Source organism: Bos grunniens, chromosome 29 (genome assembly GCF_055505025.1).
Source record: "Bos grunniens cultivar Pamir isolate PY7600 chromosome 29, Bosgru_T2T1.0, whole genome shotgun sequence".
NCBI lineage: Eukaryota > Metazoa > Chordata > Mammalia > Artiodactyla > Bovidae > Bos > Bos grunniens.
The window spans coordinates 5,006,633-5,030,604 of record NC_141193.1 but is presented as its reverse complement, the minus strand read 5'-3'; the positions used below and the strand labels follow the sequence as shown (position 1 = coordinate 5,030,604).

The window sequence follows — 23,972 nt, the reverse complement described above, 5'->3', positions numbered from 1 at the left end:
GAGCACAGTTCATGGAAAAGAGCTTCATATGCAGGTTTAATATCAGCTCTGCTACTAGTTTCCCATGTTACCTGATCCAAGTTATTTGTTTCAGCGTCTAGAGCCAGGACATGGGAATTCTGCCACTTGACTGCCTGGTCTCCCAGAGTTGCTGAGGGAAGCCCTGAAGCCCTGGTGTGCTTCCTCCGACAGAGTGCTGCATGAAGGCAGGAGGGCCTCTGCGTCTGGTTATATGGTGGACTAGATGCTTGCAGAAACTTTCCTGTTATAGAATTCCTAAGTACAATTATTTTAACATTTATTATTTTAATATTTTAAATAATGTGTCAAAATTCATGCCAAACAAAGAGGAGAGTAAAGGAGATTGTTGGATGTGAAAAGAAACTGTGAGCCAGAGGGGTGGGTCTGCAGCTGCCAAGTGCTGTCTGGGCCCTCTGCCGGTCCCTAGTGGCCCAAAGCTTGCGTTCAGATTGGCCGCTGCTACAGGAGACAGCGTCTGAGCTACAGAAGGTAGGAGCTGCATCAAAAACCCTTATAAAGTGTGAGTCCTTCAAAGGTAACCTTCCCACAAATCTACTTCGTGGAGATTTCAGAGCACAGGGACCAGAAAGAAGATCCCAGAAGGTTCTAGAAAGAATAATACAGGTTTCATACAAAGGGTGAGAAAAAATTTCATAACTACCCCAGAAACTAGAAGAAAATGCAGCAAAGCCTTCCAAATCCTAAAGGAAAACTTAATTAGTTGAAGTTGAAAATCCTACCATCCATCCAAAGTGATCATCTTAGTGTGAGGACAGACATGACACTTTCAGACACACACAGTCTGAAAACATTCTCTCCATCACTCTTGCTTGGGAAGCTGCTGGACGACATGCTGCCTGAAAACAATGCAGTGAATCAAGAATGAGGAAGATAATGCTATCCAGGAGCCAGGGGGTCAGATATGCGGAAGAAGCAAAGGAAACCCTGGGACCAATGCTGGAAGGAGGGTAAGGAGAACTGTACCTAGGGCTGAGAACCAGCCCCTTAGGAGCAGGACCTTGACGGCGGCAGGAAAGGCTTCCTCCAGACCAGGCCACTGAGCACCTAGCGTGTTTGCATGTGTTGAGAAAGCACTTACACAAGCAGAGAAGAGTTAAGGGTTAAGTTAGTGTTCGATACATTTAAAAACTAAGTATTAACGTGAGGGAGAAGAGAAAGAAGTTGAGGAAGAACAGTAATCAAACCTCAGATGTGTTTTCATAGTCATAAAAACACTACTGATCTAACAAAGTACATCTGATGTCTGGGAACAGGCCACGTGCATGTTGGGAGGGGGTTAGGTGTGAGTAGGAAGAGGAAAAGGCTAAATCCACATCTTTCATGGCACAAAAACAAGAGATCATGCTGAAACTGAAAAGCCAAGAAGCAGCAATACAGGCATGTTATTTAGATTTATGGAGGCAAATACTAAAAGATTTGGTTAAGGGCCAAAAGTGTCTGGAGATCAGAAAATAAGGAACAATTATCAGGAACTACATTTTTTGGTCATAAACCTTGTATAATTATTAGACTTTTTTTTTTTTTTTGACTGAGCCACATAGCTTTCAGGACTTAGTTCCCTGCTGCTGCTGCTGTTGCTGCTGAGTCGCTTCAGTTGTGTCCAACTCTGTGTGACCCCATAGAGGGCAGCCCACCAGGCTCCCCCGTCCCTGGGATTCTCCAAGCAAGAACACTGGAGTGGGTTGCCATTTCCTTCTCCAATGCATGAAAGTGAAAAGTGAAAGTGAAGTCACTCAGTCTTGTGTGACTCTTAGCGACCCCATGGACTGACCAGGGCTCAAACCCAGGCCCTCGGCAGTGCAAATGCAGCGTCCTAACCACTGGACAGTCAGGGAATCCCCTATTTAGCTCTTTAAACTATGTACATATGACCTGGATAAAAGCAATAATTAAAAGTCAGAAAGGATAAACAAAGATAAAGAGTTAGATCCAGATTCAGCATAAAATGACAAAGAAGTTAGAAACATGGGAGAGATGAAGAGAAATGGTCCCTAGTTAGGGGGTCACGCATGACTGATAAGCATTACAGGACAGAAAAGAGAAGCAGAAGAGAGTTATACTTGGAGGATACCTGTGCTTTCCAGTTGTGGGTCCTCAGACTTCAGAAACTAATGAACCTCAAAAAAGCAAATAATAAGAAAAATCAAAGATAAAAAGAAAATTGTAAAAACACCAGAGAGAAAAGACATTACCTAGACTGACCAAAGACTTTGTGTTAGAAATAATGGAAAACAGTAGAACAATATTTTTATAGCATGGAGAGGAAAAACTGACAATCTAGAATTTTATACCTAGTTCAAGATATGTTTAGTCACCGAGATCCAAGCTAGGCACACTTCTTTTCTCACTCTACACACTTTGCTGGGTGATTTTATTTATTGACTACTTTTTAAAGCTTTGGGCTTCCCTGGTAGCTCAGTTGGTAAACAATCTGCCTGCTATGCAGGAGACCCCAGTTCGATTCCTGGTACAGGAAGATCCACTGGAGAAGGGATAGGCTACCCACTCCAGTATGCTTGGGCTTCCCTGGTGGCTCAGCTGGTAAAGAACCACCTGCAATGCAGGAGACCTGGGTTCAATCCCTGGCTTGGGAAGATCCCCTGGAGAAAGGAAGAACTACCCACTACTGGCCTGGAGAATAGGCCTACAAAGAGTTGGACATGACTGAGCAACTTTCACTTTCTTTTTAAAAACACTTTATGTAGAAGATTTGTAAATCTGTGTCACCAAAGTCTCATTTTCTTCTTTCACAAACATCAGGTAAGGGTTTCCTCACTTGCTGCTCATCCTTCCTCATCCCCATTCATTCTTTAATCTACTGCTCTCGGACCATCTTCCTGCCTCCTTCTAACTCTCAAAGGTGGTCAACAGCCTCCCTAACCAGAAAGTGCAAGGACCTCTGCACTGCATTTACCTCACAGCAGCGTGTGACACGATTAGGCTCCAAAACCATTTCCCTACTGCCTATCAGACATTTCCACCTTCAACTTAGGGTGTCCACACCTTAAGTTCTGACCTTCTCCTTCAGCCTTCACCCTGCTCTTGCTGTAGTCTCTCTGCATTTGTGGTGTCATCACCCACCCAGTGACATGACCCCAAGTCATTTCTGATGACTGCCTTTCTCTCTTTTTTCATATCCAAGAGGTTACCAAGTCTTCTGATTCTGGCTCAGAAATGTCTTTGCTAATTGTATTCTTGATACAAGAAAATAACATTTGTTGTAGTTTTTTAGAATATAAATAAAAAGAAAAAATTAAAATAATTCAGAATCCTGCTCCCTAGAGACGACCATTTGGTGAATATATTTCAGAGTTTTTCTGTAAAACTATACATGTTATCAATAACTATATGCTGTTTGATTACATATAATACATAAATAAAAACAAGGTCATATTCTATACAGTTTCAATGTGATTTTACTATGTATCAAAGTTAGTAATCAATATGACAGCTTGCTTTTATTACTTATCAATATGAGAGTTAATATTACATGTAAATAGATTTATGTCACTGTAATGACTGCACTGTATCCCACTCTGTAGTAACATCAGTATAGAGTGATGAACATTCAGATTATTTTGTACATTTTGGTATAATGAACAATATTACACAGATGGCACTGGCCTCCTTTCTGTTCCCAGAACCCGGTGCCCTCTCTCTCTTGCCATATGGCCTTTGTACCTGCTATTTCCTCTGCCTAGAATGCTCTTATCGACCCACTTTGAATCCACCTCTGCCTCATTAACTCCTGATTAACTCCTCCTCATCCAAAACCATTCCCTTCCTCAGGAAAATCTTCCTGGCTGTCATACTTGGTCAGTTCCCCCATTACCCTCTGCCCATCGCTGTTCCTTTGCCACACATCCACCACGATCTCTGTGTATGTGACTGTTATATTCATGTCTGTCTCCCCAGCTGGACTGTGAGTGTTGAGACGGCAGGGACCATAACTTTTCTTGTTAATTTCTGTTTTCTCTATCCCTGAAATCACAGGCATAAAAAATATTTGTGGAATGAATAAATGAGTGAAAAATGTGTATGTCTCTTTACATACAGTTTGAAACGTCTCTTAAATCTGTGGGTTTTCCTCATCCTGCCATCTCTGCCCGAGTCCAGGTCACCATCATTTTTGTCTATGCTGTTGTGATGTCTCCTCACCTTCAACTTCCTCCACTTTGCCATTAGTTTTTAAAACATAAATCAGGCAAAAAAGGAAGCGAGGAAAAAACAGTAATCAGAAAACACAAAAGTGGTACTCTGTATTTCTGGTGGGAATATAAAATGGTGTAGTCATTGTGAAAACCAGTAATGTGTTTCCTCAAAAAGTTAAATAATAAGTTACCATATAATTCAGCAATTCTACTTCTAGGTATATACCCCAAAGAAATGAAAGCAAGAACTCAGACAGACACGTGCACACCCATGTTCGTGGCTGCATTATGCACAATAGTCAAAGGTAGAAACAACCCAAGTGTCTATCAACAGATGATGGACAATCAGTGGATAAACAAATGTGGTCTATGATACAGTGGGATATTAATCAACCTGGAAAAAGAATAAAGTACTAATACATGCTACGACATGGATGAACCCTAAAAATATTATGTTAGTGAAAAAAGCCAGACACAAAAGCACAATACTGTATGAATCCACCTATACGAGGTGCCTGGAACAGGAAAACTAAGAGACAGAAGGTAGAACAGAGGTTTGCCAGGGGTTGGGGGTAACAGAAATCTATTTAATGGGTACAGACTTTCTATCTGAGATGACAAAAGGGTTCCAGAAATGGGTAACGGTGATGGTTGCACAGCATCATGAGTACAATTAATGCCACTGAATTGTGTATTTAAAAATGGTTAAAATGGTAAATTTTATGTTCTGCATATTTTACCATGATTTTAAAAAAGCAAGGTGCAGATTGCACATATGAAATGCTGCCATTTTGGGAAACAAAAGAACTTAAGTAAATTTTAAGGCTTCAAAAAAAATTTATGAAACTTATTTGTGATACAAATAAGTCCACATATATCAATAACGAGACAAAGAATGCAAATAGATTTTAAAGTCTATTGAAACATGGATTATTAGATTTGCTTTTTAAAAACCCGACTACAGGACTTCCCTGGCAGTCCAATGGCTAAGATTCTGTACTTCCACTGCAGGATGGTTCGAGCCCTGGTCAAACCCTGGTCACTGGTGGGTTCGAACCCTGGTCACTGCGTGGCATGGCCAAAAGAATAATAGTAATACAATAAGTAAATAAAACAAAATAAAAACCCAACTATATCTAGATGACAGAAGACACACCTAAAACACTACCACACAGAGCATGAACACAGAAGGACGGTAAGAGCACATTTGCTAATACAAACCAAAGAAAATATGGTGTAGTAATAGTAATATAAAAAAAAGCATACAAAGCAAAAAGCACTAGGATATAGAGTCACATTTAACAGTTAACGGAATAATTCCAAAAAGATACCACAATCATGAATTTGTACACCTTTCACTATAGGCTCAAAGTATATAAACAAAAATGGAATTATAAGGAAAAAATAAGCAAATTCACAATCATAATGAGACGTCTTAATGAACTTTTATAAAAAACAGATGAATCACACAAAATTTAATAAGCATTTAGCAGATTTAAAAAACAAAACTAACAAACTTGAACTAGTGGATAGTAAATGCATCTAACAAATAGAGAATATACATTTTTAAGTTAATATAGAATATATTAAAAATTGACCAAACATTGTCATAAGGCAATCTTCATTAATTTCAAAGTATTGCTATCATACAAACCATATTATCTCAGCACATTATAATTAAACATAAAAATTGACAGTAAAAATGTTGCTTAAAAATACATATAAACAGATACATGCACATATATGCATACATATATATCTGGATACTTTGAAATGTACACCTAAATGATTCATGCAGTGAAGAGAACATTACAATGAAAATTACAGAATACTTTGAGTGAGTGACAATGAAAGTAGCACATACTCTTGGAGGATGCAGTAAAGCGGTACACAGAGCAACTTATGGCTTTAAATGCATTTCCTAAAAAAAGATTGTAAATAAATATTTAACACAAAAAAGCTATTAAAACAAGGGAATAAAATGATAAAGTGTAAGGGAGAAAATGGGCTTCCCAGGTGGCACAGTTGTAAAGAACCCACTTATGATACAGGAGACGCAAGAGACTCAGGTGAGATCCCTGGATCAGCAAGATCCCGTGGAGAAGGAAATGGCAACCCACACCAGTATTCTTGTCTGGAAAATTCCATGGACAGAGGACCCTGGCAGTTTAGTCCATGGGGTCACAGAGTCAGACATGACTGGGCGTGCAGGCATGCATTGTAATAATTATTATATGAGGGAGAAAAGAGTTAAGAGTAAGAAGTAATGTTTTTAAAACAGGAATATAAGCAAGAAAGTCAATAAAACCAAAAGTTGCTGCACTGAAATGACTGACAAAACAGACAAATCTCTCATGAGACTGATCAAGGAGAAGAAAAGATACAACAAACAATAGTAGAAATTAAAATTAGAAAAATTTAAAGCTCTAACTACAGATAGATAATTTTTAAAAATAACAAAAGAGTATATGAACAGACATATACTGAGACTTAAAAATGTCAATAATAATAATCAATAATCTTCAAGAAAACAATAATCTTCAAGAAAATATAAAATAAAATGGACTCAAGAAGAAGCACAAACTTAGAGACGGCAACAGCTTGTAAAGAGAGTGAATGAGTACTCCATCTCTTACCCCCACTCTAAATCCCAGACATTAAATCAAACAGCTTTATGCACAAAGTTTAATCAAACTTCAAAGAACTAATAAATCCTATCTTGCCCAACTTTTCCAGAGGCTAGAGAAAAAGAGGGTCCAGTGGGAATTTGGGAAGACTACTAATGCATTTTATTAGGCAATTCAGCACTAATAGCAATTTCAAACAAAGAAAATATGAGAAAGGAAAACTACAGATCTATCTCACTCATGAAAAAGATACAAAATCCTAACAAAATATTGAAAACTAAATCTAGCAGTGCACATGAAAGATAAAATCAATACATCATGATCAAATCGGGTTTAATCTCTGGCCTACGAGGGTGGATGACCATTAGAAAATGTTGTCATAGATCAAACTGTAAGATTAAAAGAGGAAAGCAATCTGATCATTTAAAAGAATGCAGGCATTTAAAAGGCTTTGATAAAATTCACCACTCGTTTATACTAAGAATTAAAAAAGAAAGGCACTTAGGAACCCAGGCATACACAGAAGGACCCTTTCTGAGTCCGAGGTGGGCATGCAGCAGAAAACAGCCCACACACCCCTCGCTCTGCCCCTTGCCACAGCTCTAGTTGACGGTGTGGTTGACTCTGCTTCACTTCCCAGCTTCCTACACCACATGGTCTGACCACACGACTAGGTTCTGGCCAAGGGACGTTGGGTGGAAGTGGCTGTGGCAATCACGGATTATGCCTTAGAAGGTAAGGAGTGTGCCTTTACCCTGCTCTTTCCTCTTCCTCATGGCGGGAAGGCGACTGTGTGGGTGGCAGCTGGGGAATCACTCGAGGATGGCAGGACATCTGCTGAAGGAGGAGGAGGCACTAACGCCGACCAGCCACCACAAGAGCCCTGCTTGCCGTGCAGAGTCTGTTACAGCATCTAGGCATGTCCTCTGCATACTATAGAGCATTTCTCAAAAACCTATAGCAAATATCTTATTCAGGGAATAAAATTTAGGTAAGGGAATTTTAGAAGTGTTTCTATGAAAATCAGGAGCAAGGCAGTGCCCTGCACCAGCATTCCCTCGTCACAGCTGTAGAGGTCCTAGCTAAGACTATAAGGCAAGGAAAAGGAAAGGATGGGAAAGACACCATCAAAGACACTTTGCAGACAAAATGATTGCTTAAATACAAAGATGAAGGAAATTCACAGATGAATCGTTACAACTAAGAAGTGGGACCCTTGCAAGGAGCAGAATTAAGAACCCAGAACCAGACCCACATGTATACTTCAAACTCTGACAGCTGACAGGGAATGCATGGCAGATTATGGATGACCATATTAGGGTTTTGCAATAAATGGTGCTAGAAAATTAACTGTACATATGATAAAAAATTAATTTCTACCTAATGCCATTCACAAAAATCAATTCCGGGTGCATTAAGGCCTCAATGACAAAAAGCAAACCTTTAAACTTTTATAAATAGTCTATTGGCACATCTGTTTAACCTTGGGATATGGCCAGATTTCTTAAACAAGGCACACAAAGGCAGTAACAATAAAGACATTTGGTAATTTTGACTATATTAAATTGAAAACTTCTGTTCAACAAAAGTCACTGCTCATTTTCTGCCGTGTGTATTGAGTGCCCGGTCGACAGCAGCCTTGCACTGGACGCTGGAGGTAGAGTTGTGAACAAGACACAGACTCCTCCCCATGAGGCCTTCCATCGAGCACACGTTCTCTCTCTCAGGGCTAGAACAAGGGTCAGACAGGGTCAAAAACCCATGTCTAGGGCCAGGACGTACACCTTGGCCCTCAACCCAAATTCCACTCCCTTCTGTTACCTCTGTGGGCTCCCCTCTAAGCAGAATCACTTTTCCTCCTAGGAAGCTCAGGCTGATCTGCCCCAATGGTAACAGCTATAATGGCAGCCACAAGATGAGAGTTGGAAAAGCACCGCCCTCTCTGGTCTCAGGCTCCTCCACTTGGTGGGTCAGTTGGACAGACATAAGGGTTCCAGTCTTCAGTGGAAGAAAATCCAGCTGCCTGCAGGTTGATGAGTGAGAGTGGGTGGCGCTGTTTCAGGGCCTGCTTCACTCCCGAGCCCATGCTGCCTCACCAGTGCTGCCCGCAGTCTAGCTATTCTTGCACGAGGTGTTTGTGTTGTCCTCCTTCCTCAGTGCACTCTCACTGTTGCCCAGGAAACCACGTCTACAGCCCTCACTCGAGGTTTGTGGCCCCTCTCTTGGCTATGAAACACCAGCGCATCATCTGCTAAAGATACTGTCCTCGAGGTACAGACTGCTGCAGTGCAGGCAGACAGCAACTTTCCAACCCTCTGTGGGTAGTCTTACTCTGTCACTTAATGAGAAAGTGACAATACTATTCAAGAAAATACCCAGGATGCTCTGTGGTACGTTCACTTCCCGCAGGCACATTGTAGCCTAAAATTTTAGTTGTAGTGCTTGAAAAGACTTGAGATGATACATTCCAAACTCATTCTTTGTTCACTGGCATCCTGGCATATCCCTGGCTACAAACACTTTAAAACTTTGGAACAACAATAAAAACAAAAATTTGAAGTATAAGATTTTTGACTTTCAAGGGTAAACAGCAAAGGAACTGAAAACGGTGGCTCTAGCCAAGGGGGTTGAGTGCAGAGTGTCCCCTCCTCTCCCACAGCGAGATGGCAGCAGATGATCTTTCCAGACATGGAGGCAAAGTTCGGAAAGCCTGAACACAGAAGTCACTGAAGTGGCGGCCTCTAGGGAGAAGTCTGCGGAGGGGGAGGGATGCAGATTATGATGCAGTTCTCTCCATTGTAATCACATATACTTACTGATTTTTACCCACGTGTATGCAGCACCTGGATTTTTAAAAAATACAATAATGTGGTTTTCTCTTTATTAATGGTCAATTAGTAGTAATCCCTCTTAACATTTATCCAAGAGAGATTCCCAATAATGTGGGACAAATAGACTCCAAGAAAATTAGATTCCACTGCTTTGAACATGACTTCGCTGCGGGGCAAAAAGCTAAAGGAAGCTAAGAGCTATGACTGGTGCTGTTGCCATGCTGGCTAGTGGAGCCGCAGTGGTGAATCCACCCCTGACTGGCATCAGGATGGGTACCTGTGGCACACGGAGACAGAGTGGTGTTGCCACCAGCACAAGCACACAGATCTCACCAAGAAGGTCCACTGGGTTGAATATGCCCATTTCTAGCCTTTCCAAAAGCAGTATTTCTGGAGATAATTGGTTTTTCAGTGGTAGATTGATACCAACCAAAGATGCACTGTTCAGAGTGCTATGTGTTAATTTTTGGTGGAAACAGCATCCCCTCCGGTGCCTATAATGTTCCCAGCCTTTATTCAGGGCCCCCTGCTTCTCAGGATGCTGCTACTGAGGAAGCAAAATCACCAGTGCTGAGTGTGAATTTAGAGGTGCAGAGGCACAGAACACACCGGGAGGGCTGCACCTCCCCTGTGCATGGCACCCGCACTTCTCTGGAGTGGGCGGCCCCCGCAGCCCCCAGGCACAATGTCTGCCTTCCCAGGACAGCACCACAAACACTCTGAACCTCCTCTTCATTTGTTCCAACGCTGACCAAGCCCCCTTGTGATGATAAAATCTTTCCTTAGCAGGTTAGTCACCGATTAATCTGGAAAGCTGCTTCTAGGCAAGAAGCTATTTCTTGGGCCTTTCCATTATGAAGTAATCAATAAGTAACCCTTCTTCACTTTAGCTTGGTGGCTCAGACAGTAAAGCATCTGTCTACAATAAGGGAGACCTGGGTTCGAGCCCTGGGTTGGGAAGATCCCCTGGAGAAGGAAATGGCAATCCACTTCAGGACTACTGCCTGGAAAATCCCATGGACAGAGGAGCCTGGTAGGCTACAGTCCATGGGGTCGCAAAGAGTTGGACACGACTGAGCGACTTCACTATTCACTAACCCTTCTTCAGTTCAGTTCAGTTCAATTCAGTCGCTCAGTCGTGTCCAACTCTTTGCAACCCCATGAATCGCAGCATGCCAGGCCTCCCTGTCCATCACCAACTCCTGGAGTTCACTCAGACTCATGTCCATTGAGTCAGTGATGCCATCCAGCCATCTCATCCTCTGTCGTCCCCTTCTCCTCCTGCCCTCAATCCCTCCCAGCATCAGAGTCTTTTCCAATGAGTCAACTCTTCACATGAGGTGGCCAAAGACCTTGAGTTTCAGCTTTAGCATCCATCATTCTTTCCAAAGAACACCCAGGACTGATCTCCTTTAGAATGGACCGGTTGGCTCTCTTTGCAGTCCAAGGGACTCTCAAGAGTCTTCTCCAACACCACAGTTCAAAAGCATCAATTCTTCGGCACTCAGCCTTCGTCACAGTCCAACTTTCACATCCATGCATGACCACTGGAAAAACCATAGCCTTGACTAGATGGACCTTTGTTGGCAAAGTAATGTCTCTGCTTTTCAATATGCTATCTAGGTTGGTCATAACTTTCCTTCCAAGGAGTAAGCGTCTTTTAATTTCATGGCTGCACTCACCATCTGCAGTGATTTTGGAGCCCAAAAAAATAAAATCTGACACTGTTTCCACTGTTTCCCCATCTATTTCCCATGAAGTGATGGGACCAGATGCCATGATCTTCGTTTTCTGAATGTTGAGCTTTAAGCCAACTTTTTCACTCTCCTCTTTTACTTTCATCAGGAGGCTTTTTAGTTCCTCTTCACTTTCTGCCATAAGGGTGGTATCATCTGCATATCTGAGGTTATTGATATTTCTCCCAGCAATCTTGATTCCAGCTTGTGCTTCTTCCAGCCCAGCGTTTCTCATGATGTATTCTGCATATAAGTTAAATAAGCAGGGTGACAATATACAGCCTTGACATACTCCCTTTCCTATTTGGAACCAGTCTGTTGTTCCATGTCCAGTTCTAACTGTTGCTTCCTGACCTGCATACAGTTTTCTCAAGAGGCAGGTCAGGTGGTCTGGTATTCCCATCTCTTTCAGAATTTTCCACAGTTTATTGTGATCCACATAGTCAAAGGCTTTGGCATAGTCAGTTTTCATTCCAGTCCCAAAGAAAGGCAATGCCAAAGAATGCTCAAACTACCGCCCAATTGCACTCATCTCACACGCTAGCAAAGTAATGCTCAAAATTCTCCAAGCCAGTCTTCAGCAATATGTGAACGGTGAACTTCCAGATGTTGAAGCTGGTTTTAGAAAAGGCAGAGGGACCAGAGATCAAATGGCCAACATCCTCTGGATCATGGAAAAACCCTTCTTAGAGACATCTTATTTCCAAGTCCTTAAGAGCCGCCTCACTTCTTCCCCAGTCACAGTGTACATACCTCGCTCTAGGCTTCACGGGTTGTTCATGGGCAACCCAGTCGCCGACCCAGCCAGCAGCATGGCAGCCCTTGTCCACAGGAACCCCTTCACCCCCCAGCTCCGTCCACTCTCGTCTCTACCACCTCGTCCTCCACCGCATCAGAAGTTTCCATCTGGGCTGGCCACTCTGGCTCGACAGTGTCACATGGTCCAGGCTTTTCTCTCTGTTCACCTTCCTCCTCACCCAGCTGCATTATTAGAGTTCCTGATCAATAGTCTCATGGTGTGTCCAACGTTCAGAGAGGTATAGGACTTGCATTCACAGACTAAACCAAAGACAACTCAGTATTTACATACAGTCAACCCTAGATTTTAACATTAACTTAAAAAATCAATTTGTTTGTTCAGTTTTGTTTTGTGAACCAAGTTTCACAGACTTCTGGATTTTTACCCACTTCTGCACCCCCACATCACTGTCCCATCAATGGAGCTCTCAGTGACTTCAGCAGGAGCTCTCCAATGGAAAAATCATGTGGAGATAGTGGTTAGGGTTGTTAGACATCGGCACAAGGCGTATTCTCCCCTTCCATCACGTAACTTAAAGCTAGGCGGGCACTCAGGGCAGAAGCTGAGAGCAGACAGATTGCACGGATGAACCTCCACATGACAGGCGGGGACGGGAGCTCAAGGGCACGGTGCCACCAGTCATGGTGACCGGTCCACCTCCTATTCCAGCCACACAGTCCACCCCAGCCCGGATTCTGCTTCACAACCTGCCCTACCACCCCCCCCCCCGACTGAGCCTCCCAGGAAGCTGGCATCCCTGGGGGAGAATTGTTCTGAGAAGAATTCAATATAGAGTAAACCAATTCATCCAGCTTTTAAAAACTAAGATGCGGAAATGTTACAGTTAATGCTCAACAAGAATGCAGTGTTTAGCACTTGTTGGAGGGGCTGGAGAACGTAAACCAAAATCCAAGAAAATCACACCACTTGAGGCGCAGGCAGAGTCTTTTACTAAGTTAGTTGGTCAAGATAATACCGAAAGATCCCAACCAGGCTTATGCAGAAGGTGCTGTTTCTAGTCTCTCTGGTTTACGAGGAGCGTGAGTACACGGCTGTTGAGTCTTAACTGTAGCATATACACTACTAGCCGTTCACGTTTGTCTGGACCCTGCTCCACTTACTGATTTCTATACAACCTTATTTCTACTTAATAATGAAGGATTTGCGATTACTTACAATTTCAGACACTGGGATTTGGTACAGTTACATGGCTTTTTAGACTTTGTGTCCAATGAACTAAGAGTTACTCTATAAAGATTAAAAAAGAAAATGTATTCAGATCATTACTCTTCAAAAAGAGAATTAGCTAAGCAGCTGGTGTTTTTGAACAAAGACTGAAAATCTCAACACCAAAGAGTTATAGGTATCATTTATTAGTGCCAGATCATAAGATGGAGCGGCATGCACATTCACAATGTGAGTAGCAGGCCTGGCCAGGTCCAGCTGCACGCCCAGAGACCCTATCGCTGTCTCCTCCCCAAGCCCGCACACATAGTCTCGGGGAGCAGATGGCCGAACTCGAGGGCACAGGCCCCAGGGAAAGTGAAAGTGAAAGCAAAAGCATTAGTCACTCATCATGTCCGACTCTTCACGACCACATGAACTGTAGCCTGTCAGGCTCCTCTGTCCATGGGATTCTTCAGGCAAGGATACTGGAGTGGGTTGCCACGCTCTTCTCCAGGGGATCTTCCCAACCCAGAGATTGAGCCTGTGTCTCTTGTGTCTCCTGCACTGGCAGGCAGGCTCTTCACAACTATGACACACACCGTTTGGGGAGCAGAGGAGGGAGAGATATCTCACGTCACTGGGCCTTGGACCTTCCCCAAGCTTCTTCCACTCATCTGTTTAAGCCTCCACTGTGTGTGGCTCCCCACACCAATAGACTTCTATTTCTGTATTTTTCAAATCAGAACACTAATGAAGAGTATAAGCTAAAGAAACAACAGACAAATCATCGTCCACTGTGTTAGAGCTGACTAGTATTACCACGAGTATCACATGTGTTTTGAATGTTATCATGTGGGTACTGGGGACTGCCCTCCTAACTGTTCCTTTGGGGATTAGCCCAGAAGCCGTTTTCAGGGGCATCAGAAGGGGCGAGGTGAATGTGTGCTGGATACTGCTAAACCTGAGGGAGGCTGCGGGTTAAGAAACGGACAAGCTCCCAAGCGTGGCTCAGAAGCACTGCTGCCTGAGGGCACTTGGGATGTCAGCTCTGTGAGATGGTGGGTAGACCCTGGGGTTGAGCAGGAGCACACATGCCCAAACACCGCCTGTGAGCAGGGCTCCCCCTCCCTGGGCCTGTGGCCCTCGAGCTCAGCCTCCTGCTCCCCGAGGCTGTGTGCACAGGCTCTGCCTCTGTGGCCCTGGCTGCTTCTGAGACCACGTTTTGGTCTTGGTCTCCTCAGGAGCTCCGGCAGTGCTCGGCACACACAGTCTTGCTGACAGCCTCCTGGCATCCTGCAGAGCACGGGAGCCACCCTCTGCCTGTGCGCTGCGCCCTCACACACACAGCTGTCTTGAGTCAGGGGAGGTCAGTCTAACCTCAGCTCAGGCCCCCGCCCCCGTGCTCTGGAAGCTCCCCTCATCAGGGCTCCGCCTCTCTCCTCACCGTGGGTTTCTGTTCCAGGAGCCCTGCCCTCTCTCATCGGAAGCCATAAAGGTCCCCGACTCCCGGCTGAGCTGCTGTGTGCTGCTTCTTCTGGAGATGTCTCCCATTTTTAAGGTTATATCCCCACACTATGTTGTTGAGTCTTTATTAATTTATTCTTCATCTAGTCTAGTTTTCCCCTTCATAGAGAGGAGAGTGGCAGCCTTCCATCCCCATGGGTGCCTGCAGGCGGCAGACCTGGCTGCACTGCCCCTGGTGCCCGAACCTGGATCAGATGTGGGCTGTTCAGAGCAGGGGGACATGGGCACCCACTTCACCACTCTTGCCCTCGGCCTTGCCTCTAAAATGGGGCATGGTGTGACCTGGCACTACCTGTCCAGAGGAACCAAAACTGTTCCCTTTAAAAATGGAGTAGGGGCCCATGGAGACACTGCAGTGGTGCCCTGCCGTAACTGTGGAAGGAGAGAGCGCGGTTCAGTGAGCATCTACGGTGCAGGAAGGAGCCAACAGGCGCTGACTATGAGATCACTTTGTGGCTAGACTGTCATAAGTGCTTCAGGGGAATACCAAAATATACATACATACACATCTATTTTAATTTACGTTGCCTGTTCTAGAGGAATCCACCAAATAATTTGGGACATGAGCTATATATAATTGAAAAATTAGAGAACAAAAGATGTTATATAATCAACTATCAAATTATATGATATAGATTATAAATGATATAAAATTCGAGGACAGTTTAATAGAGATGAAAAAACAAAACAAACTACTCCTGAAAGAAGTAGAACTTGACATTGACTTTCGAGGGTGTGAAGTTTTTTTGTTATTCATCAAAAGGATGTTTCAGTTGAAATAACAGCACAAGCAAAGATACCACATCAGGGATGAGCAAAGAGCGCCTGGAGGGACAGTAAAGGGACAAGTTCACTGCAGTGGATTAAACTGAAAAAAACTTCCATGGCTCTAATATTAATCATATTTGACTACTCTTCTATGCCAACCTGAGAATTAAAGGGCTAGAGGAGATCTGGACAACTCTGCCTCAGAAAAGCATTATAAATAAACTGTACCACAGTGAGATATGACCTCATCTTTAAGAAAAAATTTCCAGAGAAGCAGACTCTTGAATTTTATAATGTTCATGATGTTACCAAAAATAAAGATCTCAAGGGATATCAGAATTCACAGTAATGTCTGATTGATAATTTGATTATTAAAGCCATGCAGAGTGACAGGACGTGAATTTTTATTCATATGATAGGCTACTGAATAAGTCAGCCAGTTCACCACCTGTATCTTGAGAATGGTGACTGGGTGAATTCACCCACATGGACTGCTTGCTGTGAGGCCCAAGCTGGCCCACATCTAAGTCACCTATCTCAGAACATTTACACCACAGGGGCTGACAGAATGTCCTTTCTCATGTCCTCACACCTACTTTAACCTTGTTGTCTGATGAAAGTTAAAAAAAAAAAAGAAAAAAAAGCCTAACAAAGCATCTAAAGAGGTCTAGCAAATTAGTCGTGGTTGGGAACTCATACAGAATGAAACAGCCAGCAAATGGTTTTCTGACAGCTCCCTCACCAAAAATAACAAGTTGGTAGAGATTCCAGTATGCCATCAGTGCTGTGGATGTAGAGATAATAATCATCTGGCTGATTCAGTGGCATGACATCAAATCAAGTAATTATTTGCAGCAAAAAATACAAAAACAAAGCTCATGTTGTTCCTGACAAACCTTCCTGGCACATCATTTATAATAGAAAAATATTTTATGGCCTGCATAATGACTTCACAACAGAGAAAACCTTGCAGAGAGCGGGAAGAAGGCAGGGGGAGGGTGGGAATAAGGGGGTGCACTGAGTGAAAGTCCCCTCACTGCTGCTCCTCTGTGGAAACGTGTAGCAGCTGCAACGCAGAGAAACTTCAAACGGCACTCTAACTCCGAGAGCCACACCGGAAATAAAGTATTGAAGCACCGAATGCCCGTGGATATGGTAGGCATGCTAAAGCACATGGTGTGCAATACCACGGGCTGGATGCTCCCAGATTACAAGCGAGGTAAGGTACATATCCTGAGAAAATCCTGGGTCATATGGTGTAGCCAAAGATGTAATACCATCAGCAAATCTAGAAGTTGCTCACAGAGTTGTTTTGTCCACAAATATTATGAACCATGATTACAGAACCAGGTAAACAGCAACCACTGATCCACCATGCCAAGATAGTGAAGCCGGGAGAATGGCTCCCACAGTCAGAGTCAGCCAAATTAAATGAGAGTCAACAGCTGAGGTGGCACAGAATCACAACCAGCTCCACGACCAACTACTAAGACTGGAGCAGCAAATCCTGTGAGCAACTGACGTTCTTCAGCGACGCCGCAGAGGTGTGTGTTGACTGAATCCCACCAGGTCACCGAACTCGACCTAGCAGCTCACCTAAGCCTCTCACACGGCCCCATGACTCTCCTCACCCTCATCAAGGTCACAGTGAAGATGTGCCTAAAGGCAGACACTTCAGGAGGCTGGGGGCACTAGAGACCAGCCTACATTTCCTAAATTGCTGGCCTGATTTCTTTCAGGCCCTCAAATGTACTTTTTCATTAGGCTGTGTGTCCCAACTTCTGGAGGCAGGAAGAGATGGCCCTCCATAACCAACTAGATGGCTCCATGAACAAAGAGGGCTGCTCTATTCACTGACAGCACATGAGTGTGAACTCAAGAAAGTTGCAACCAGCTTGGTTAGTTTAGTTAGTTACAATTATAGACATGATTTTAAAATGTCCAGACAAGGTCCCAGATAAGTGCAGCCATATCCACCTGCAGACCATGTGCCTTGGACCCTGCCATTGAACCTGAGCAAAGGCAGCGGGCAGAGGCTGCCATAAAGGCACGGAGACTGCGGTCAGCATTAAGTGACTGCCACACCATTACCTGTGTTGATGACAGCAAAAAAGAAACAAAGCAGCCAAGTTTAAGCCAATGTGCTCTCAAGACAGCTAGGATCGGCAGCAAACCTCCGAAACACTGCCACTGGGCAGTGGGCAGAGAGTGGAAGTAAATGAAGGTTACAGACCAGTCTTTCAAGCAACCACAAACCAGACACTCACAGCAATACTGTTAGTGCACTGCTGAATGTAAAAATCCTATTTTAGAAGTCATGAAAGTTTGCAGGTAAAGTTAACTTTAAAACTCAGAAGAAAATCACAAATGTACCCAAGAGCCTCTTAAACTCTTACATTAAAGTGACAGTTGCTTTTAATTCTTACCCAGCCAAAGTTATTTTTGGTGGTGGTCCTGGAAGAGTTGATCCTGAGGGGAAAGCAGAACCGTTGATTGCAGATGGTAAGGCTCCACTGTCAAGCTGTGTAAAGTCAAAGGCAAGCATAATTTGAATTAGTATACATTTTAAAAGTTTATTATACCTTCTCCCCCCCACCCCAGATATAGACAAAAATGATTTTCTTCTGGAAGTTTATACCACGATCCCTTTACGACAACATCCAGGCCTTATTATCACCATGGTTCTGCTAACACCTGAGAGGGTTCCAGCCAAGGGTTTCAGTAGAAGTGAGAGGAGTCCAGCCCCAGTCACCTCACCCACCAGACCACAGGATGCCCTGGGGCGAGAAAGCCTGACTGTGGTCAAAGACTGAAAACAGGCCAAGGACTCAGGGCCAAGCCACCTACAAGCTGACAAGCGGTTCACACGGCTGTCAGTCGGTTGTCCAGTGTTATTGCAATGGACATCTTTTTCACTTTTATGAACTATAAATTCGGAAATAAATTTAATAACATATTTCTATAAACTAAACATGTTCTTTGATTATTATTATGTTCTTAGTTTAACACAAGAGATCTTGACATTTGAAATCTCATTGTCAACCATTACTTTCTCATCTAATCATAAAAAATTTTGTAATCAATTTTAACAAATTCAAAACCAGTGTCCTAATCTCTGCATTATCCATGTCCTTTGCTTTTTGGTTCTCATGTTCTTTTATTGTATATTATCCATTCACATGGCTTACAGGGAAAGGAAAGGGTAGCAAAATCAACGCTGACCTTTATTTTCTTAAAAGAAGCTTGAAGAAATTTCAACTGTTGAATAAGTTTAGATTTTGAAATTATTTGTGTATATCACAAACATCCTATCCTTGTCCCTTCCTCCCTGAAAACTTGAAATTTAAAAATAAGCTTTATTTAAGAAACATAGTTTTGGAATTTCCTGGCAGTTTGGTGGCTAGGACTCTGTACTTTCACTGCTAAAGACCTGAGTTTGATTCCTGGTCAGGGAACTTCCCTGGCGGCTCAGACGGTAAAGCGTCTGCCTACAATGTGGGAGACCCGAGTTCGATCCCTAGGTTGGGAAGATCCCCTGGTCGGGAAGATCCCCTGGAGAAGGAAATGGCAACCCACTCCAGTACCCTTGCCTGGAGAATCCCATGGATGGAGGAGCCTGGTGGGCTGCAGTCCACGGGGTCGCAAAGAGTCAGACACGACTGAGCGACTTCACTTGCAGGGAACTAAAATCCCACAAGCCACTCAGTGCAGTCAAAAAAAAAAAAGAAGCATGATCTTGGGAAAACACAATTTATCTATCATCCTTTCTCTCTTCTGCTTCTTTTATCATTGTGTGTAATCATTCCCTGATGGGCCCTGAAGACACTGAGAAACCACCCAGGGTCCAACTCCTTCATTACAAATCCCCCACCACAGTCTCACAGGGAGTCACCACCAGAACCACCCTGGTGGGTCTTGAGAGCTGGGAGGCTCTGTGTTCCTCTCCCCTGCTTTGCTAGAGGGAAGTGTTCACCAGTGACAGCAACTGTTTTTTTTACAGTCACCCAGACACCCAATTATTGGGCCCACACCTCCTCATGGCAGTCCATGAGGAGTAGACTTCTCTGGACTTTTGCCTTCTTTTGAGGAAGTGATTTAACAGTTCTTGAGGTTGAGATGATTCTCAGAATAAACCAGATATAATTTCTCTCTCTTTTGCTTATTTATTTAGCCTCAAAGTAAAGCAGAGAAAAAGAGATGTCTTTTAAGTAAGATGTTTCCTGTCGCGTTCCACTTCCTCCTGCTCTCCCCTCTTGCTTGCTCCACCCTTGCCCCATCGGCCTCCTGACTGTCTCCACAGCCCACTGGACCCAGACTGTGAGTGCTCCTCGCCATGCCTGAAAGGCTCTTCCACGTGACAGTCACATGGTTCACTTCTTCCTCTCTCTCAAGACTTTGCTCGAGTGTCACCTTCTCAGTGGCACCAACACTGACCACCTTGCTTAAACTTGCCACCTGCCTTCCTCCTCAAACCCCCACCTCCAGTGCCCTGCCTCTGCTCTCCTAGCATACAGTTTAATTTATTTATTTATTAGGTTTGCTTATTGTCTGTCTCCCACACTGAAATGTAAACTGGGGGAGGGCAGAGTCATCTGTTCTGCTTTGATTTGTTTTGGGGGGTTCACTTAATATTGGCTCACTGATGTAACCCAAGTGCTCAGGCATGCTGCCCTATTGAAGGCCACCCTCTATGAAGGCCTGATACATGTTAGCTTTGCTCCAGCCCTCAGTCCACAGATATAACCAAGAATTACAAGATCTCTGCTCTATGGAGCTTGTATTCCTGTGGGTGGATACAGGCAAACAAACAGACTGAAGAACGCAAGACAGTCACAGTGTGTGCAGAATCAAACAGGCACTGTGACAGAGAGTGGCGTCTACACTGGGGGCGTATGCAGAGAATCAAACAGGCGCTGTGACAGAGAGTGGCGTCTACACTGGGGACGTACGGAAGGCTCTTCTGGAGAGGGGACATTTTACATCAAGACTTAAGGAAAAGAGTACATTTGTCTTATATTTAATCTATGCACATTATGGTGTAATCATAAAAGTATTTTAAACTAAAGAGCATTTTCCTGATGTGGACAAAGGTGGGAAATAAGTATTCTAGACCAAGTGAGGGGTACGTGCTGATGGGTGTCAGGACCACAAAGGACACACTCAGCGAATGGGGCAGAACTGGGGTCCAGAGGCCTAGGAAGGCCCGGTTGTCTCACAGAGCCGGCAGAGAAGGCGGTCTTAGACTCACTCTGCTACTCCCAGTGCCTAACGTGGGGTGAAGGTGTTGGATACTTGGTTTAACCACTGATTGTAAAACAGAGGATAAATATACTTTCTGAGTAATTCAAACTTCAACAATTGAAATTTCAAGAGACAATAATACCCTATTGTATTTTTTTTATTAAAGCAATAACTCACTTGTTGTGTAATGAGATTTAATTTTGCTGGTACTGGCAAAAATCTTCCTACTAAAGTAGTCATGGGTTTAGGGACATCTGTAAGGAAGACAATTACAATTAATTGATAGCATATATTGTTCCTTTTCCACTTGCACATGGAATAAAGTACAAAAACGATAATGTATCATGAGTTTAACATGTGCAAAGTCATTTACACTTCTCTTGATCCTATTTATGTTTTCTATAAAACCTTTCTGGTCAATGTTTTCAGCTTGGGTTTTTTTGTTTGTTTGTTTTTACTTATTACACCTTTTTTCTTTGTCATAATGCTACTTTACTTGAGCTTCCGGGATGTTATGCTAAAAAATGTCGCTGCCCAGGTTCCTAAACTCTGTGCCACGGTGCCCTCGAGTGCTGCAGCACTCACCAGGGAGGCTGTAGATACGTCTCATTTTCAAAGAAAGCACAGCGCCCCCTGTGGGACGACACACGGGCCACCTTCAGTTTGTGTGTGCTCTTCCTCAGGTACTGATTTGATGGCATGTGAATACTTACCAGGCTATTGGGAGCAACTACTTAAGATTGGAGCTGATAGTGTATTTCTTTGGCCTAAGCGCGCCATGAAGAACACCCGTGAGACACTACGGTCCCTGTCAAATTCCGTGTTTGAACTGGAGTGACAGAAGTCTCCTGATTGCCCACCTACTGAAGGCTTGTTGTGCCTCCTCTGAGTGGTGTTTCCTTGAGATTTACGTAACTGAATGCATCTATTTCACGGTTATATTTAATGTGTACACAGTGACAAAGGAAACTAGGCTGGGGGCTGAGCAGTTATGATGATATGACAAGGACATAGATGAGGAGAGCATTATGTAAATCTTCCTTCTGGGGATGATCTAAGGCATTAGGATTTTGTCATGTTCCAGAAGGAAGGGAATTGGGAAAGAAGCCTTCTCTGCCTGTGTAGAGGATCAGAGGCAGCTCTGACCCACAGGGACTGGAGCCAGAAAACCCATGGCTGGTGTGCAGGAAAGTGCTCCTGGAGGTGCTTTGCATCATAGAAAAGTAAATGCCTTAGAGGCATGTTATCTGTCCCTGGATAAGGAGACTATCAGGATGGAATAGCAGTTACATTCTTTTTGCCCTGGGTTCCAAAGGCTTACCGGAATGGCATCAGGACTTAATATTGACTTAAATTATGACAAGGTCAGTGAATCATATGATAATGAAATATTCTGGTTAATTCAAGCTTTAGGGTAACACAATTATGTGCATAGTACACACAGATGCCCAGTTTTGAGTATTAGTGTCTAACTTTTGTAAACACAATCTTAAAACTATGTCATTTGACCTTCCTTTAATCATTCATGAGTCATTTGATGGTAATCAAGTAGTTATAGATTATTCATTATTATTGCACCAGTTTAAAGAAGTTTCTGAATAAATCAACGGCAGATAAGTCAGCATTTGATAGTTATTTCAGAACCCATGATGATGAAAGCAGAGTGCTGGTTCTCCTTGACTGCATTAAAACATTTACATTAAAATGTGTATAATTTTTGCCACATCTGAACAGTCAACCCACTGCCTAATCTGGGAAAGTTTGTTTCAACCCAGTTACCTCTGGCCACACCACTCATGGGTACAAGTAGTTGCCTATTAGGATCACAAAGCTCTCTACAGATAGCAGAAGGAGAGGACAGCTATCTAAGAATTCGAGATAGTCAGAACAATGTACATGAATTAACCTATAAAGATATATTTTTCTAGTCTTAACTCACTAATATGGGCTGTAGGTTGCCAAATTGCCTAACTGCCTATTTGACTTTCACTCCATAAACATTCACACACATATTCACTTACCAACTTGCATGTGATATATGACATATTTTTCTATTAATTTACTTTGTACCTGACTGTAGATAATTATTTTGGTCTTGATACTGAGGAACCAAATGAAGTGCTTGTAGTTCTCTTGCGCCAGAACTGTCTATACACAGCATTTGTGTGCCCCCTTTCAACTGACATATCACCTAAAATGAAAAATAATGATCAGGCTCCATTTTTAAAAAGATATCCAGTAATATGAATCTAAGTAAACTTAAATCCAAGAACACAGTTTTAATGCACAATTTAAGTTTTAATGGAAAATGGTAAACTATAGATATATTCTCACTTATTTACTCTACAATAACATGCTCTCTGGAGGGACCACAAGGCAAAAAAATTCCCGGGGAAACGTCTTGGGAGGTGTGTTCAGTGTGTTAAGAGAAGTTCCTGCTCACACCTGTCTCTACAGGTATAGGCTTAGGGTAGGGAACAGGTGACTATGAACCAGAGCTTCTGTCCACCTGTCCAGGTACTCCACGGTCTTCAGGAATGGAGAGAGTGTGCTGATTTGCCTAACCTGGCCCCACTGAAATCCAGTTAACCATAGGAAGGGCTTTGTCCCCCTGACTCCATCTCTGTAGCTGGTCAACTACTTAGAATAATCTTTAATTTTATGACAGTTGTTCTCTCCTTCCACATGCACATGTTATTATTTAACATTTAATGTGTTTTTAAGATACCCATTTATTTCATTTCCTACAAGTACAGTTTAGAAAGTTTAATCCAAGTACTGGAAAATTCCAAGAAACCATGTCAATCTTTCTGGGCCTGACCAGCACCCTCAGATCGCCTAGTTGGATTCTGACCATATATAAATCCCCAGCAAGCCTGGTGAGTCACCAGTCCACCACACCAGTCAAGCCAAGCATGGACTCGGCCCTCCCCTGGGCAGCCCTGTCCATGGCAGTGCAGCATGAACATGAAGGTGAGAGGAGTCACTGTCTCTCACCGCACATAGCTTCTAATTCTGATGGTAAAATCGCAAATACCCAGAGAAACTACGGTTTCTGTTGTTAGGTTGCCTTTGGGTTTCCTAGA

The 23,972-nt window shown here is 43.3% G+C and overlaps 1 protein-coding gene across 1 annotated transcript in view; it reads right to left on the bottom strand.

Annotated features, from left to right (window-relative positions):
• The window catches only part of TESMIN (testis expressed metallothionein like protein), a 46,184-nt gene that overhangs the window by 14,425 nt on the left and 7,787 nt on the right, over window positions 1–23,972 (bottom strand). The window contains exons 3-6 of the mRNA XM_086385236.1: window positions 22,957–23,077; window positions 21,064–21,140; window positions 18,072–18,166; window positions 13,363–13,434 (exon numbers count right to left, since the gene is read on the bottom strand). Coding sequence (XP_086241362.1) covers window positions 13,363–13,434; window positions 18,072–18,166; window positions 21,064–21,140; window positions 22,957–23,077 — 365 coding nt within the window. The remainder of the gene's footprint in view (window positions 1–13,362; window positions 13,435–18,071; window positions 18,167–21,063; window positions 21,141–22,956; window positions 23,078–23,972) is intronic.